We start from the raw sequence: 19,324 nt of genomic DNA, 5'->3' as shown, positions 1-19,324 counted from the left end.
TCTTCCAGATTTTTATTACTTTGTCCTGGTCAACATATACCCAGCTAACTTTTCTGTGAAAGTGGAAGCTTGTCTTTACTTGTGAAAAGGCTAGCTTTTTTCCTCACAGTCCATGACAAGGAGCATTGTAAAATGGATTTTGATTGTAGCTACTTGCAGTGATTATCCATTCATTAATTGTTGAAACTACTGCTGGCCTGGCCCAGTTTCCTCTGGATGATCACCAGTTAACAGCTCCAAATCACTGAGCTATATTTGTCTCTAAGGTGAACACTGACATATGGGTAGTTTATTTTCTGTTTCCAAGTCTGAAGTGTGCTCCTCAGCCCTTCCTAAGGACATGAAACATCCTCCATAGCTCTTGGAACTAGCATGTACTTCAGAAACACAAGCTTAGCAAAGGAATTTATTCAGTTACTTTGAAGGCACTGGAGAGCTACAGCTCTTTACAAAGTAACGAAATCCTAAAAGAATTCTCCCCTAATTCCTTCCCTTTTGATAATGCTGAGGGCCTTATCAACCCTTCAGGCTAGTTTTGTTTTTTTCCAGCTTGTTATTGTTTTGCCTGTAATAGCGATTCACATGTTCTCAGAAGTGCTTCTTCCTGACACTAATCTTTGTCCTTCTTTGTCACACACTTCATAGTTGAGCTGTCCTGTTTGGACTCAAATCAGCTCATTACTATATGGGATAGAGTGAGAATAGTTAGTGGCTCTGAAATACTTTCTTAATGGCTTTTCAGACACTGCCACTCAGTTGGCAGAAAAGAGGGGTTTTTTGAGAAAATAATTCAAGAGTTTTGAGCAATCTTAGGAAATAAGTATATTTTACATAGTATATAAATATCAGCTAACTTATTCTGATGTCAAGTGGAGATGTGCATGGCTCTTAGATTCAGCCGAGGGGAGAAGGTTATTATGCCAAAGGCATAATATTTCAAATTAGTTAAAATGCTTAAGTTTTGGAAAAAAGCCAGTTTATATGAAATGCATAACATACGTGAGATTTAATTAATTGTACTACTTCAGTCCTATATAGCTTTATGTGCACTGACATAATCCTGTTTGCTTAGTTTTTCTCAACTGTGCAAAGCCTGGCCACCTTTCTTACCCTCTTTTTCAACATAGCTTTCCACAAAGCATTTTAACTGGCGTTTTATCTAATCATAATTATTATGCAATCTACATACTACAAAGAGATTGCAGTATATTTATTTTTTTTCATATATTACTCTGACCTAAAGCTCATCCCACTTTTTCTATCCTCTTCATTTTCCACTCATGGCATACCTTTGTAAGGCATAATGCTTTGCTTTTCAGTGGTACCTGAGCTCAGCACTGAGCAAGCTAGCACAGGACTGGAAGCAGTATAAATGTCAGTGTGTTACTATGCTTGGGGAAATGGCATCTGTTTCTCTTACCTTGAATGAAGGCTCCTAAAGCACTGTGAAAATATCCCTGTGTACTGTATAAGTGTATCAGATGTTGGTTTTGGGCTTCTGTAGCACGTCCAAAGTGACATTGATAATGTCTTTAAAGTGTTGTGCATTTTGAATGTTACTTTTTGGTTTTTGCTCATGTATTTTAACATTATTTTCTGAGTGCTTCACTCCCTTCAGTGCCCATAACATTTCTTCTAATGGCTCAGTATACTTTGAAGGTGGGACCAGGATTTGGGCATCTAAGATTTTTTTTTTTAGAGTTTGGTCATATTTTACATCAGAAGTAACTTGAAATTCAAGGAAACAAGTCTGTGTACTCAGTGCGGGGGTTTGCAAAGTGTAGACTTTTTGCCTGCTAATACGAAAGATTTCCACTAAGAATTTCATAAGTTCTCAGGTTTTTTATTGCTAAAAATTAAAATGTTGCACCCTGTTTACCCAAGATTTTTTTTAATACGTTACAGAGTAAATTCTTACAGAACATTCAAAATTATAAAGGCTGCTAATTTTCAATTACGTGAAGTTTAGAAATAACATTTGTTTTGAGGTTTTTTCCTTTAATATGTCAGACTTTTCCTGATTAATGTAGGAAAGGCTTATAGCTGTCTTTTTATCACTGGTTTAAACTGTTAAAACAGGGTTAAGATTGAGAGAATGCACAGTATTTTCAGTATATGCAATAATTTGGGTAAAATGCATTACATTTTCACTGTGATTATCCTCCAAATAAATAAAATAAACCTAGAAAATACAGTAACAATTTTGACATTAAAAGAAATTCAAGAAAGTTAAGCTATGAAAATACATGCACCCAAGCAGCAAGTACTTACTACTTTACACTGATATTTATAGTCACAGATTAAACAGCCTTGCAAGAACTGTTTGAGATCTTTATTTTTATTTTTCCCCTGTAGCTTGCTGCTTTTTTTTTTTCTTTTTTTTCCAAGCAGAGTTCAGGTTGTTTGGGTGCATTAGGATATGGCAGTCATTTTGAAAAAGCTTCTTCTGTTGTTTTGTTGTGGTTTTTTAAATATGGGAAAGAGCACCTTTCTTCTTTCCTTGCTCAAGAAGGAATGTTCACTAATGAAGGAAACAAGAAGCTTTAATCCTAAAACAATAAATGCATTGTTCAAATGTAGTGAAGTGGCCTAGATTTTATATATATATATATATATATACACACACACATATGCATGTGTGTGCATATATGCACATTTTACTTTATGAGAAGTTGGGTTTGCTTTATTTTCCATTAAGCTAATGTGTAAATGTAGTCTTTGGAAAACATGCAGTCAGAAAGATGTCAGGGCATAAGTTACGGGTTGTTTCCATATGAATCCCACCCCTTTCCTTAAAATACTATTTAAAACAAGTCTGTGATATCTTTACTTGCAAAATACTGTTTCAAACTACAGTGGAGATTTCAAGCTACGTACAGACTATAGTAACAGTTTAAAGTAATACTCAAAAATATGTTTCAGATTCAGATGTACATTTTTCACTGTCCTTAAGAATAAAATCTTTCTATAATGCCAATTATGATAGCATTATCACAGCACTATAATTTTCTTTATCACTGTTGAAGATTATTATTAGTGAATGTAATTTGGGGGATTTGACCTTTACGCTTTTTCTCTCCCATATAATGAATATTTTAAAATTTGCAAAACCTTTTAAAATCCTCATGCACAAAGCCTTCCTCTGTATGGTGCACCAGCACAGGAACATGTCTATGTCAAACAGGTTCTCTGCCTTCCTTCTCCTGAAAGGAGTTGACTTTATTGATCCTCTTGTTAAGCAAATCTTGGTTTATGCAAGAGCATCCTGAAAATACCTATTCAAAGTATGGGCCGAGTTGAGCTTTGGGAGGTGAAAGTGCAGAAGAACTGTGAAATGAACGGGCTAGTTTTCTGCTCTTGGAGAGGTTTTATTGTGGTCATTTCCATTAATACTCTGAGGTGAACAGTTAGCTTTATGTTTCTGTAACCACAGAGGTTTAGAGGAGTGTCCTATATGCTGCTCTCCACCTCCCTTTATTTTCCTCCAGTTAGCAGGTATTCTTCTCGTAGCCTAGGAGTTACCACTGCCTTTTCTCCCCCAGGGTTCCTCTGGGTTGCATGGGAGAAGGGCAGAGCTAGCACCTGAAAGCAATGAAATGTTCTCAGGCAGTGCTCTCCTCCTGTGCCCCCTCCTTACAAACAGTCTCTGTTCATCCCTCCTCAGTGCTGCTTCTCTCACAGAGAAGTTCACTGTCAGAAATTTTTGCAATGGAAATCTGATGTTAATTGGCAGAGCCTGGAACCCACCCAGAATATATAACATATGCTTAGTATTTAACATCTTTGAACCAGATGTTCAGCAAAACCAGAGATCTGACATCTCTGGAGATAATCACATACCAGCCTCATCTGCAACCTTCACTCTTCCTACTCTGAGTGACGCCTCCACCCATATCTGACAAAATTCACAGCACTCTTTCCAGATCATAGAGAGCTCCTGAGCAGATACCACACATTGGCACATGATGAGAAAGCATGAGGCTGTGTCATCGCTAAGGCAAAAGTTGCTTTTAAGGTAGGCTTGAACACTGGCTCCCTTTTCTTCCTCTGTACTTGAGCCACTCCACAGTTGCCAGATATTACTGTTACTTTTTCCTATACGCATGCCTTAAGGATTTCTCCTTGCATACCATCTAGTGTTATCTATGTCCTGACATGTTTTTACCATACAGTTTTATGGACCCAGTATATGCTTGATCATATTGCAGAAGTAATTCAGCATGGTTATGCATGATTGAAAATCTTCTTTCTCTCAATCTGAACTGTAACATCTACTGTGCACCAGCTGATACAGCTTTCCCAAGTACAGAGTGCTGCTTGGAGATAACTTAATAATACAATTCTGTAGGATACAGTAAATTATATAAAGTGGGAAACTTATTTCTTCCATAAAATTATTTACTCAAATGTAGTCTTGGCAGAAACATACTATGTAGTATTCTCCTAAATTACAGGAAGCAGACTTGATGTTGCAGGGTATAACTGAGGTACCTGCTTATTTTCAAGTGTTTTGAGTATAGGTCTGTGCTCTGCTTTAGAAGAGTTTCAAGACTGACATTTAATATCATTCTCAATTTACAAAAGTTTATGGAGAGTGAATAATGAAGAAATGAAATTCTCTTTCAACTGTAATGTGAAATTGAAATAACAGCATGTTTCTAAACATGATTGTACTTGCTGATCTCTAATTCCTATCAGTCTGGTTTCCCCATGCTGCTACAAACAGTTATCTCCTACAAGTAATTACAATCTAGCTAGACCATTTAAAAATTATGTGAAGCTGTCTTGTGGCAGTGTTCTTTCTGGTTTTACTTTCTCAGTCTACTGCTTTTCTTATGCAATGTACAGCTTCTCTTCTTTCTCTGAAAAGGTCTTGGAGCTCCTCCCAGTCCTGGGGTAGCTAGGAGAGAAGTAGAAGGTAACATAACAATTTTTGTATTATAGAAATGGATTTCTAATTTAATACCTGAGTAATATTATTGCCCTTGTGATACTAAAAGTGGATTCATTAAGGTATTTCTTGTGTAGGATCTTTCTTCTTTTATTTAACATAGTTTTCAGACAGCCAAGTTGCTTTCTGTTTTTCAGTGGTGGTGTGAAGTTATAGAAGGCAGTCTTCATTTATAAAATATGAAGTAAAAACTTAGACTGTGCTAATCAAGAAGAATGCTTTCAAGGCAGATTCAGAGGAAGCTGTAGCTGACTGATTGCTACAGTAAATACTATACCTGTAACTAAATCAGGAATCTAGGAAGCCTAATTTTTCATAAAGAACTACATTTGTTCATATATTTTTGGGAGATAAACTTCCATTTAAGTAATTTAGCCTATAATTTAATATTTTGTCTTTTTCTAAAGAGCACAGTGTAGGTATTTTGATTCTGATACCTAAACGTGTGTGACATGCATTTATGAGAAGCATTTCTCTTGTATTATTCTAGTTGGAGTATGTGTGTATAGTGCTGAATGGGTCCTGTTTTAGCTATGCCAGGAGAGGCACGTTTTGGGGTTTTTTCCTATCCCCTCATGAATGTGTCCCTTTGTAGCAAATGTAGGTATGACAATAAAAGTCCTAATATAGTCACAGTGAAGATCTCCTCCTGTATACTTCAATTAGTTTTGACTATATTATTGGTTCATTTTTCTAAATTGGCAAAATCACTATATAGTGATAGTGATAGTCAGGTTGGAAGGGACCTCTAGTCCAATCTCTTGCTCAAAGTAAAGTAGTGCCAGGTTGCTCAGGGTATGAGTTGCATTATGGAGAGTTGTAACCAGAAACCCATTCTAACCGGTTCTAAGAAAGCAAGGTCGTCTGACAACTGGAAGCCAATTTGATAAACTAAGTATCTTATGTACCACAGAGTATTCCTTCCAGTTATTGTAACTGACACAGTGATTTTACCTTCCTGGGAAATAGGCAACAGAAACACAAGCCAGAATCCTAAACCTCTTTGCCTATTAGAAATTGTGTACTTGTCTGAGCTAAAGGTAATTTTTCATCTCTTGCACTTCACAACTCGAATGTTGCATACAAGGTTGTCATTAGCATCAGCATGTAAATGTTGAGGTTGGTGCTGTAATTTATTTATCTCATAAACAAAGAGAGTAGGTTCAGAAACTTTGGTGTAGACCCTGTAGATTGCTGAACCATATAATTACAGATGTACTCTTCTGATCACATGATTTTTTGAATCAGCATGTTACATAACCTCTTTGTGTTTTAAACACTCCTGTTAGAATATTTGCAGAATATACTACAAAAGAAAACAAAACTTCTAGCATGATTGAGAACACAGGGTACCTGTACAAGTGGGTGTCTTTAGCTTGCAACAAATAGGAGGTGATTTGACTTAATTTGTAATTAGAAGGGTCAAATTGCTTCATGTGTGCCATGGGATAAGAATGTGCTAGAGTAACAGCTTAGCTGATGGGTAGACTTTAATACATAACAACTTTTTAAAAAGTCACTAATGTCTTTTTGCTCCCATTTCCATTAGTGATAATGTACCATTGCCATATAATATCCATTAGTAGCTTATCTAACAGATAATCTATTTTTTTTCCATGCTTCAAAGCACAAAAAAGTCCTGGAACACAAAGAAAAGATAACTTAGGTAATACAGATACATGCTTTGTACTAATTATGATACAGAAAGAAGTATTTTGAAATACAATATTGATATATTCTAAGTCAGCAATCTCTAACATCTGTTCCAGTTCGTAATCAGCCTCCACCTGCAACTGGAATTTCAAGCACAGGAACTGCTGGATACAGTACAACCAGACCGGTAGGTATTCTGTCTTGAAATAATTTTCCTCCTAAGTTTCTGCAGTTTATTACACTAGTTGTGAGTTTTTATAAGTCACAACAAGATGTAAGAAAACTGCAAAATTGACTAGTCTTTTTACAGCTTATATGAGTTAATTTCCTCAGCAATTCCTGTCTGTTGGCTAAAAATACTCCAGAATATATATACTGGACATGACTTTATTGTTTTGCACTCTATGCAGTCACTTCACGGGCTCCCAAATAATACCACATTTTACATCCACTTTCAAGTAACTGCAAAGTGCAAAGTTATTCTTTGTATTATATGTTCCTGTTGACTACATTGCTGATTTGGTGTGATAAAATCTATTATCTTCTGTGCTGAAATGTGTATCCTAATGGCAGTTAACTGCTTGCAGGCAGTTAATGTATTATAGAGGCAGCTGATGTATTATATTACTGATTACTTGATGCGTAATGGACTTTTTTACCTTGTTTTAAAAATTAATTTTGATAAAGGTCTTCATGTAAAAATGAAACATTCACCATTTCCACAAAATATTGAACAAACATTAGTTCTGCCTTTCATTCTTTTATTTGTGGAATTGAAGTGAGGAAAGTGAATGTAGGATTTGTGGGTGCTTGAATGCTTCACTACAAGCAAGAAATGAAGGCACCTGCCTTATTTCTCTTCACAGCAGCAAGTAGGAGCTTTGTGTTAGGGAAGGATTAAGTGTTTTAATAGCTATAGGTGGTCTTAAAGAATTTCTAAGAAATTATATTGTTTGTTGATAATTCTTTAGACTTTACAGCATATTTCAGAGAGAATTTTTGCAGCAGCATGAAGGACTTTTCTTTCTATAGCTACTCCCTCTGTTGTGGCAGTTCCAGGCTCTTTGACTTAGATCATACCTCTATACATTTTATAGGCTAAAAAGCAGCAAAAGTTGGCTCTTTCTTATCAGTTTCTTGGTAATTAGAGAACTTTGTTTTCCTTCTCTAAGGCATTTTGCTCTTCTCATTGGGATAATGTTCACAACACTGACAGGATGGAGAGCACACGTATGAGTCTTTAGTAAGGCTAAAAGGCATTCTGCTTGCATAAATGTCAGTGGGATAGATACTGATGAGGTTTTTGACCTATCTACAAATACAGCACCTCTTCTTTAATTATGTAATTTTCTTTCAGGTAAAGAGATAGACCAGTGTTGGGAATGAGAGAAAGAGTGTGAATAAGCCATTAAAATAAAGATGCAGCTAACCATGAGAGTTGAAGTTAAATCCATATAAATTTGTTTTATAAAAGGTTGTAGAGTCTTTTTTCACCTTTTAAAGGATGAAGAAACAAAAGAATGCTGCCAACTGTGCAGAGATAGCAGAGTTCTTGTAGAGCTAACAGGAGTGTACCTTACTGGTATTGCCATTTCTATTCTACTCTTGTACAGTATTGAAACCACTGAAAACTACTGTTGAAAGCCACCCCCAAAATCACTTTTTGCTGATTCATTTTTCTCAAAGATATTGATTCTCACAGTGAACAGTTCTTGATCTTTGCACTTTTCTGTGATTTTTCCCAGAAATGTAAAACACTGTCTTGTAAAATTTGTATAAAGAAGAACTGGCATACACAGGAAAGAATGTGTTCATTTATCACCATGTGCCTCGCTTTTTTTTTTTTTTGGTAATCTGGAGCCAGCAGAGGATTTGCCATTTCTAAATCAAAATAATTCAATTTTAAAATCTGGTGTACAGAAGAGACTCCACCAGTACCTTAGAATCAGTATAAGTGCAAGAATTTTTGTTCATGTTGTCAAGACAGGAAAAAAAAAAAAAAAAAAAGTGATACTGTTCTCTTGTGTTGTGCTTCTTAACACCCAGGCTGGACTACAGTTAGAGCTGCTTGACAGTTTCCAGAAAGAGCCATAGTGCTGCAATTGCCAGCAGAATTTTATAAGACAAAGCTGACTGCATCTCTTACTTTGCAGACATTGAGATTTTCTTTTAAAAAATCCCCAAGCAAACCAAACCAAACAAAAATACCCCACAACAAACCAACCAAACAAATGTAATAGAAGGTCTGAAAAGATCTCACCTAAAATCTGGTTGGTTTTTGAAGCCTTAGCTCAACCCTTGTTGAATTTCCTAACTGACATTGCTTCTCTCCTTTTTCCCAGGTTGGTTGTTTTTTGGGTAGCATTTCCTTTCGAGGATTTCAGGACCAGGGACAGTGGCCACAGCGGGTGCTGCTTCCCTCTCAGTGGGCCTGAGGGTTATTTTAGACTTTTTCCTTCTTTGCTGTTCCTTTTTGATATATATTTTTTGTTTTTTTAAAAAAATATATTTTGGCAATATAATCAAATCATGCTTCTGCCTACTTTCAGAATATTCAAAGAAATGACAAAATGCATCTAGGCAATTAAAGGGCAGACAGGTATTTCAGAGGTTAGGTGGTTTAAAACATTTAGAAAGTTGTTAAATGGACTCAGCCAAGCATAATGAATCAGATGTTATACCATTATGCCTGGATGTCAAAAGTCTTTGAAGTAGAATACATACATCTTATAAAAGTATGATCAAGGATGATACTTGTTTTGTAATGACAAAGTTTCTTTGCTTGTTTTTAAATCATGTTTATGTAAAGAGTTGTGCAATAGGATTTGCTCTGAAAACCATTTCTGAAACATCCACTGTTACTAAGATTTTGTCAGAATATACCAAGTACACAAACATTTTAGAGGAAACAAATCTTACAAACTATCCTTCCTCATGATCTTTTTTTTTTTTTCCCGCCTGCAATGTAGCATTTTTATTCTAACGCTTTACATTCAGCTTTCAAGTGTGGTGTTTGTAATTCACTCATCTTCAGTTGTAATCTGGAATTGTTTCCTATTTCCCTTTAAATACTGATGTAGGCTTTTAAATTTTGTTTTATGAGAGCAGTTCCATTCCCAGCATATGAACTTGTATTCCAACAAGTTTGGGAAGATTCCAGCCTTCAGATGAGGCAGAATGTTATGTTGCATTAATACTGTTTGCTGAGGAACAGGAATAACTGCTTTACAGTTAGCAAACATAAGTTTCAGAGAAAAGAACTAACCATGATCTTTTATGCATATCTTGGACATTTACTATGAAAAATCAACTGTAGCTGCTGTTTGCAAATGGCAGGCTATAATTACAGCCTAAAAGGTAGATAGTGTCTACAGTCTGCATTGGTGGTGAGTTATCAGTATGTCCTTATGAGATCTCCAAATATAGTAGTTCATGTTGTTGGTTTTGTTGCTTACAACTTATAGACTTGGGTAAAACTAACTTATTAATACTAACAAATAGTAAGTGTTTCTAACATCATTGCCCATGTATATGTTTATATTAAGTTGAAGACTGCTGTAAAAATCCTTGGCATTGAATTGAACACTCATAATGTTTTGAGAATATATTCTTTGCTTTTATATGTGCATAAAAAAATTAGTTCATCAACTCTTATCAACGAATTTACTTTTCAGAGAGTCCTGATTATCCTAAGTCATTTAGCAGCAGATGACTACAGACCCAAAGTAGAACTAAAACACTTTCTTTTTACCAACTATGTCAGACTGTTCCACCTCGAGCTGGAGTTATTAGTGCACCACAAAGCCATGTCCGTCCCTCTGGGGGAAGACCAGCACCTGAAAGTCAGACCAAACCAGCTGAACCACCAAGGGGTATGTTTACTTTAGAAGTTAAATATAAATGTCACTGTTCAGTCAAGAGGTGTAGTCTCTGGTTTGAATGCTTTGTTTTCAACAGATGTCTTTGTTTTTCACTAGAAATTAAGATTCTTGAATGTAGTCAGATTCGGCAATTTCTGTTAATCATCCACAAATACTGTAAACCCTTATCAGATAATAGGCAGCAGTCAGGTGAGATCTAGACCCATAGATTTAATGCTGTCAAGAGAAATGTTGATCAGATTACTGTGTTTTGGTGTGAGCACATTGGGGTGTCCTATCATGTGTTGATCACTGGACCATTCTCTGCACTGGTTGTCTGCAGCCATAATATTTGGAATAGTGTTTATGTTTGACTCTCTAAGCCACTTCCTAAACTTAAAGATAAAAGGATTTTAAAATTGTATTAATATAAAAATATGCACTTTATAGTAGTGACTTCCAAAATACAGCATTTTGAATACAGCTGAAGTACATATAAGAATGACATGGTTTCTGGTTCTTTATTTTGTCTCTATAATAGCAATTTCTAATGGAAAGATGCTGAGCTTTTGATAACTTCTAATCTAGTTAGATCAGAAGCATTTAGAAAGTTGTTAAATGGACTCAGCCAAGCATAATGAATCGGATGTTATACCATTATGCCCAGATGCCAAAAGTCTTTGAAGTAGAATACATACATCTTATAAAAGTAAGATCAAGGATGATACTTGTTTTGTAGTGACAAAGTTTCTTTGCTTGTTTTTAAATCATATTTGTGTAAAGAGTTGTGCAATAGGGTTTGCTCTGAAAACCATTTCTGAAACATCCACTGTTACTAAGATCTTTTAAGATATTTTTAAGATATAAACATCTGCTGTTCTTACAGCCCCTTCTTCTGCAGCTCTGTCTGGTGCTTCCACAGCCACATGTTCTCATTCATGCCATTCTTGAGATTCTTTACAATGAAAGACGTTGCAAATACACTTGCAGGCTCACCGTTGCTTCCTGAACCACTAAAGCCTCAGGCTGCTGGAGCGGCTCAGCCCACCACTCAGCCACCGCCTGTGCTGAAGATGCAGGAGCCTCTGATACCCGTGGCATCACATCCATCTCAGACAAGTGCCCCACAAAGTCTGGAACCCCCACAACCGCCTCCTCGTAGCCGATCGTCTCACAGTTTGCCTTCTGAATCTGCTCCTTCACAGCAGCAGGTAACTAAAAAAACCTTGTATATATGTTTTCTCATTATGTAAATTAGCACAGCTTGTACTGAACACCATAGATTTGTGAGAAACTCCTAAAGCAAGCAAACAAACAAATATAAAGGTCAACACATTGGATTCAAAGATCATCAGGCTCTAGTAGGTTAATACTTAATTGCTTATGTATTGTCCATGAATAACTAACATCTTAAATACTAAACATTTAATTTAAGATTTCTTATGACAGATTTACAACTTATGGACAGCTTGGTCTTAAAATTATGTTGTCATTTGACAACTTTGTATTGAAAAATACACAGTTTAAGAAATTTAATTTTATAATGGCACATGCATGACAAACTGTATAGTAACTAGCTAACAAAGGGGTTTTTTATAAAGTAAACTTTATAGATTTCATGCTTTATCTTGATAAGGAAGACAATACTGATAGATACTTAATTAGAAATAAATTTCTCCCCGTTCCACAGTGTCAAAACATATAAACATACTAAAATAATCTGAAAGTTTAATACAATAACATTAATACTCTTTTCTGTGGGACCATTTAGAGTGTTATTTAAAAAAAAAATCCTTTCTCTAAGAAAAGCCATAGTTTCTTACTGCTGTTTAAAAAGTGCAGAAATAGGTTTTCAGTGCTGTTTATATACATATATATAAGGCTAAACTTCTTCATTAAAGGCCAGCGCTGTCAGTTTGCACAGTATCAGGTGCTAGGCCAGATAATACACTACTTGATTAAAAGCACAAATTTATTGAAGCTGATGGATTTGTTCCCACTTCTTACTAACAGTAAATTTGTAGTTTTGTTTTCTGGTGTTTGTGGTTTTTTTAAATATAAAGTCAGCTGTGGATATTTATGACTACCGAAGTTTTTATCAGTATTTTAGATTTTACCTTATCTCTACATCTGAAGCCCAGTTTCACTAAAGCAGTTAGTCAATACCTATTTCGTACCACACTGAAGCAGCCAAATTCAGTCTTCAGAGTTGATTTTGAATTCTAATCAAAAAATATTTAAATGTTCTTCCTTTCTTTCTGCTGAACCTCTCTCTCTGCCTGTTAACTTTTTCTATTTTGGAAACTTACATCAAAAAATGGAGGATGTTTTTGAATATAGAGGTGGAATATTGGGATTTTTTGTAGTTGTTAGAAAGTATGAAGTATTGCCAGCAGAGAATACACATGGAGGCATAAAGTACTTGAGAACATACCACTCTTGTGAATAGAAACAGATTTCATTGTGTCACTTTTGAAAGCCTCATACCTTCTAAATGTAGTTTTACCACTGATCATTTTGTAAAAGAGGTGCAAGCAGTTTTTAAAATTATTATGAAAATTACATTTTTCTGTGTGTATACAAAGCAATCAAAAATATGCTTAAGCATACTGTAAACAGGTTTTTTAGCTGTGTAATGCTGTGGCTATATTGTTAACAATATCTAAACTAGATAGTTTTCAGGGAGCTATAATTTTCTCTGCAGTCAGATTTCTTTGATTAATGCAGGCTGAGCAATCACAAGAAAGGACCACTTTGAGCTTCATTTATTGTCCCCAGCTTAGGTTTTTTATTTTCATTTTGGTTTGGCTTTTCTTTTAGTTAGGTGATATTTATTTCATTTCTTGATTAGAATTTGTAAATATGATGTTTTCTCAGAAAAAAGTCTTTAAATAAATACAAAGTCTTTTGAGAGCTAGTGGATTCCAAGCCCATCCTTTGATTGAAAGATTGATTGTGATATTTAAGAATCTAAATCTCTCCTTATAAAAATAATTGCTTGTAAATATTTAGGATTCTGTAGATTACCAAGCAATACATTAAAAAAGATAAGTAATAATTGTAAAAAAGATTTTATTTATTATAAATTAAGGAGACTTTGGGTTTTGATTGAATGACAAGTCTTACTTTTTTTCAGCTTGATAAACTGTTACTATAGATGAGTGTTTATACCAACATGGTTCCCAGAATGAGGGCTATAGTGCTTTTATTAGACCATCAATATTCAAATTCTTATAATTAGTCTTCAAAAAATAGCTCAATCAGCTGCGCAATGAATGTCTGAATGGAAATAACGTTAGAACTGGCTTGAGCTGATTTTTGACTCTTAATGTAGAGCTTATAAGTCTTACAATAGAATACAACAGAAATTTAAAATTTAGTGTAGTGTGTAATAATTATTTTTGGTCTGTCTTCATGTGTCAGAAAATGGCTTTGTGAAAGTACTTTTAACATGAGGTTGCTTTGTTACTTGGATTTTCCTCCTAATTTTCTTTCCTTTGATGTCTGTTTCTCTTTCACAAGCAGGAGCAACCATCAGGGTAACAGGTATCTGACTATTTACCAATCTTGTATGTGGTCTCCATCTATTCAAGCAGAAAAGATGTATGAATCCAGTTTTCATACATCTGCAGTCTCATTCACATTAAAAATCACCTGTCCATGTTAATGAATTGACTGCCATACCATAGTTTGCTTTTTTTCTTTCATAATGCAATTAAAATTGATACTGTTAACTGTATTTATTAGCACCATAGCAAATATTTTGCTTCATCATCTTTTATGGAACGATTGGAACCTCACGTATGTTGCTTAGTCACTGTTGAATCTCCTGGGCTTAGTCTGTTTGGAAAAATATGAGTAGGCATTGGAGTTAACATTCCTCTTTAATACAAATAAATCCTGATGAAATTACACTGCCAAAGTTTTTTCAAAATAAACCCCACATTTCTCAAAGAACAGAGAACTATTAACCAAAGTAAAATACACTGTTTGTTACAATTTTAAAAGCATTTGGTTCCAAAATTATTCAGGCAAATTTTTACTTACAATAAAGAGCAATTGGGATTCATAGTTTCTTTGGGATCTTGTACTGTTTGATTACTTGGTTAATGAACACAGTACTTAACCAGCTAGTGTCAAGCTGCATTTGATTTATCATTTTTCACATTTCCCCCCCAGTTACTTCATTGATGCCTTTGTTTTAACATTATTTTCCAAATAATGTTACATTTTCCACTTAGTATATACATACAAAAATACCAACGTTGACCTACTCTATTTATGGTTTGGTAACATTAGGCCTCATCTATTTTAGAAACTCTCTGATGTAGTAGTACCAGGGGTGCATGTAACCGATACTGTTGTTTCAAAAAAACCCACCATAGCAAATGCATTGTTGCCAGCATACTTTGTTTCTCCTGCCAATCAATTCAAGCTACAACTGCAATTTTTTTTTAAAGAAATTGCTATATTGGATACATTGGGAAAACCTTACAATATTTTTATTATTCCTGAGAGTCTCTAAAGCCTGTAACTTCTCACAGCTGCTTAGTCAGTGGATATGTGGAGACATGCTTGAAACTATTCACAATAAATGCAGTAAAGACAAGATGTTTAAAGATTGAGGTTAGGCTATTATAGTATGTATTTTAGTTGATAGTTTTTGCTAGCATCTTAATTCAACAAAACATTAGTTAACGGAATTCTCATGCTAAATACCCTAAGCATTTGGGTATGTTAAGGTGATGTGTTAAAATGACAAATTTGTTTGTGAAATTGGAATTCTTGGAAGCTGTTTTAACTTGCTTAATTCTTTGCATTCGTTTAATAAGGGAAAGCTCCACAATCTGTTCTGTCAGTGTGATGACTTGCACAAAGGTACATATTCTACCTTTCTGGACAGTTGTTACAAGGTATAAAAGTTGCATTGTTGTTCAAAGAAATTTATAAAAGCAGAAATATTTTGGTTTTAAAAGATGAGAAGTTCTGTGGAGAAAACTCTTGTCTTCTCCATTTGTTATTATTCTAAACAATGATAACTTGCCATTTTAAAATATTAAACTGATGATTGTACCTTCACATGTCAGGAAGCACTGGAGATGCCTACAGATGCATATGTCTACACAGAACGTCTGAAGTGCATATACTAATAACACTAATTTTTCCTTTCACTGTGATGCTTAAATATTGCTTGTAACATCAGCGTTATAAACTCTCAAACAATGAAACCTAGAGCTTTTAATTTCATATTTGTGCTGGGTTATCACTTGTTTAGAATACAGCATCATTTCCCAAGTTTCTTAAAGATTTTTTTATACAATGTCCATTAGTGCTTTTGGCTAGCATTCTGATCTGCATGAATTAGATTCAGGCTGCATCAACGAACAAGGGGGAAACTTGTGTTTAATGACTAGTAGGCTTTTCTTCAGATAAGGGGTTAAGGGTTATTGTTTTCCAGAAAAGAAGCAATCATTCTACTACAAGTGTATTGTGCAAGTTAAAACCAAATTGCACTGAAGTTTCATTTAAAGCCCAAGAGCTTCTCTTCCTCTCATAGAAGAGTGAGAGATGGGGAGTTAGTAATAATCTTAAAACAGCCAGCCACGTGATTACTAAGCACCTTGTTTTCTTTCCAGATTAAAACAAATGGAACGTACGGCACTAAACTTGAAACACAGTTAAACAGTGACCCTTTTGAAGATTTGTCATTTAAGCTGCTTGTGTCAAAGATGCAGACATCTGTTCGAACATCACCTGTTCCGACTTTAAACCAAAAGGAGTTGATACAGTTGCCTTCAGCAACACAAAGAAATGCTGATATTTTGAATACTGTAAGTTGCATGCCAGCAATGCCTCCTGTTCCAACCTTTAACACATCCCAGGAACATAAGCGCAGCTCTCCAAATCCATTTATTACTGGACTGAACTGCACAAATCCATTCACTGAAAGAACTCCTAATGCTGGAAACCCACTTAGAACAGAAATGCAAGAGTCTGAAATAACTTCACATTTACCAGAAGGACGTGCTGCTTGCAATCCTTTTCCTTCTCTAAATCCCCCCAGCTGTAATACAAGCAAGCCTGTATTTTCTGTTGATGCACCTGAAAACACTTCTTGCTTGAGAAGTAAATCTTTCATGGTAAAAAATGTACAGCCAAAAGGATGGGTAACGTTTGATGATGATGAGGAGGAGAATTTCAATGTAAAGCTAAAGCCATCTAAAAGTGTTCCAGATTTTAAGCAAATCACTTCCAGGAAGTCAGCTGGATCTCCAGATTTGCTGGGCACTGAACAAAAGACTTTTCTAGGTTCAGACTTTAACTTTGATAGTGACTGGAATAAAAGTTCTACTGATTGCTTCTATACAATGCCAGCAAGAAGACCACCTGCACCTCCGATACCATCAAGAATAACCAGCAACAGATCCCCCACAGATCCTTTCACTTCTTTGGCACCTAAGGTGTCACCCACACAAGATTTTACAGAAAGATAGATGTTCAAAAACATAAGAGGTTATATTTGTTGCTACGTTTATCTAGTAGAATAATTGGGCATTTGAGATTATTCTGTGTGCAATAATTAATTGTCAAATGCACTGAAACTTAACTCTACTCATAAACAGCCACTATTGTTTGTGTATAAATTTTGAATATGTATATATGGTAGAGCACAAAAATTTGTCTGAAATTTATTAAAATCCCAGTGTAATACTGTTTGAATAGACAGAGAAGGATGAGCTACTAATCTCATTAAAGTATACCAATCTTGGAAATAGTTTTTGATTAGGGAGTGGTCTCAATTCTGTTCCCCTTTGTGGAATTTCAAAAAAGGAGGCTTCCTGCTGGTAGCCTCCCCACTCCCTTTTTACTGTTTTGTTAATTGATATTTATAAGTATTTACCAAAGAGCTGCCAAAGTTTATGGAGATTTGAATGTTGACAAGTATTGTTTAGAAGTTGTTTAATTTATAACAGAGGCTATGGATATTTGTAAGGCTTATATTTGAATTTGAGACACAACAAAAATAGTTTAATTTCAAAATACAAACAAACCTTTGCATATTAATATATTCAATATTTGACTTTAATTTTCCGTGTCAGTACATTTCAGCTATTAAATCTTATTGTGACATATACTCACTAGCATTACTTCAGAATAATTTTTCCATATCATCCATTTGTTCGTTACTGTTTAAAAGATACTTTTTTCCATTTCCAAATTGGAAACAACTGATACAACAAATTTTCCCTTGACCTCTGGAAAAAAATTCCCCTTGGGGTTTGAGTTACAAAGCAGTCTTTACCAGTTGCAGGCAACATATTGGAGTTGGCTTGTCCCACTCTCCTCTTCTGCAGGTTAGAAGGGCTTTCTTGTTCTATAGAAAGACCTGAGTGTGAAGGAATTAGCAGCCACGTTACCACATCAGAGAAGGAGAAAGTCATCTTATGTGATTGGGCTGTCTGCTCAGCATCCTCCACATCTATCTACCAGATTTACTGCGGTATGTTTAAAATCTTACTTTCAAAGAAAACAGGAGAACAGTAAGTAATTCTCTGAGCTGACAGTATCATTCTGTCACTTTTGCAGTTAAAACTAAATGAGTGACTCTGTCACCCAGAGACAGGGACCATCCTGTGTGGTGCTGCTTTGAGGCTAGTGAAGGCTAAGTCACAGTTCTATATATTATGCTATAAAAATGCAACTCTTCGTGCTTTTATGATTTTCTAAAGCTCACGTGAGATTACATAAAATACGATATGTTGTTGAGGCAATTTAAAGTAACTCCATTTATGTATGCCCTGCAGTTCTCCTTACAATTCACAGTGTTTTAGGACATCACTCGTATATGCAGCTGCATACTTTCATCCAAAACAGAATGTGTTACGCTGTTGTTATCTCTTGGGGGACTGCAAATATATATGCCTACATGCATTGGCTTACTTGTGAACAAACTACTGGTTTTGCACAACCAGGGACTGAAACACAACATACTAGAGTTCTATTTATAGTAGCAAAATACACGATGACAGTACTTTTTTTTTTTTAATTTCTCAAATACTATCAAAACATTATTTATAAAATAATCCACTCTTCCTTTAAACAGTATATGGTTAGCCATGAGCTGCAGCTGGATAGAGGAGTGACGATAGTGAGTTTTATACTGCGCTTTCTTCTGTTTAGGTCATTAAACAGTACTTGTACATTTTAAACAGCAGTGGTACTATAATCTTTGTGCTTCGGTATGTGAATTACCTTGTTTTAAACTGTTGCTATAAACATCTGTGTGATTGGTGTTTTTGGTATATTCTTACATTAGCAAAACAATTTTTGGGGGAAACTTTTTGCTAGTGGGAGTTATGTGATAAATATGTTCTTTGTTGAATATTTAATTACAGTGATTAAAAACTACTGTCTAAACTATACCTGGTATACAGCACCTACACTTTACAGGATTAGAGACTGACTGCTAAGTACTGCAAAGATCACAAGAAATGCTCCAAAAATATAGTGTGTGTATATATATAGCTAACTGCTGTAACGTGTATTAATGAAAATAATTACTAGCAGAAGTTCTGAAAATACTAAGAATTAAAACTACAAGCGCTCAACACATTTTCATGAATTCCGTGTTCCCTGTGGTAAATTGCTCTGTTCAATGTGACGATTTTCTCGCTTGTGGCACACAAATCTTTATGGCTGTATCCTTTCCAGAGCTGCAGTATTGAAACTCAGTGGCGTACAACATTCCTGTGGAAGGCGGTGGTGTATTCATGAAATAAACGTACCTGCCCTTAAGAAAGCAGCTTTTTCTCTCTTTGTGTCGCAGGTGCTTCCCCGCGCCCCTCTTTGCCGCAGCCCC

The 19,324-nt window shown here is 35.3% G+C and overlaps 1 protein-coding gene across 10 annotated transcripts in view; it reads left to right on the top strand.

Moving 5' to 3' along the window:
• SYNJ1 (synaptojanin 1) overlaps window positions 1-19,258 on the top strand; it is a 68,332-nt gene extending 49,074 nt beyond the window's left edge. For 4 of the 10 annotated variants that reach the window (XM_074902890.1, XM_074902899.1, XM_074902909.1 and 1 more), the window contains 6 exons: window positions 4,871-4,918; window positions 6,579-6,617; window positions 6,721-6,791; window positions 10,368-10,476; window positions 11,455-11,675; window positions 16,101-19,258. In XM_074902890.1, coding sequence (XP_074758991.1) covers window positions 4,871-4,918; window positions 6,579-6,617; window positions 6,721-6,791; window positions 10,368-10,476; window positions 11,455-11,675; window positions 16,101-16,958 — 1,346 coding nt within the window. In that variant the 3' untranslated portion in view covers window positions 16,959-19,258. Of the gene's footprint in view, window positions 1-4,870; window positions 4,919-6,578; window positions 6,618-6,720; window positions 6,792-10,367; window positions 10,477-11,454; window positions 11,676-13,986; window positions 14,011-16,100 lie in introns of all 10 variants that reach the window. The other 6 variants (XM_074902939.1, XM_074902920.1, XM_074902966.1 and 3 more) reach the window with 5 other exon arrangements.
• Window positions 19,259-19,324: the final 66 nt, after the last annotated feature.

This window comes from Athene noctua, chromosome 1 (assembly GCF_965140245.1).
Source record: "Athene noctua chromosome 1, bAthNoc1.hap1.1, whole genome shotgun sequence".
Lineage (NCBI taxonomy): Eukaryota > Metazoa > Chordata > Aves > Strigiformes > Strigidae > Athene > Athene noctua.
The sequence above is the reverse complement of the archived record's forward strand: the minus strand, read 5'-3'. Positions and strand labels throughout refer to the sequence as shown.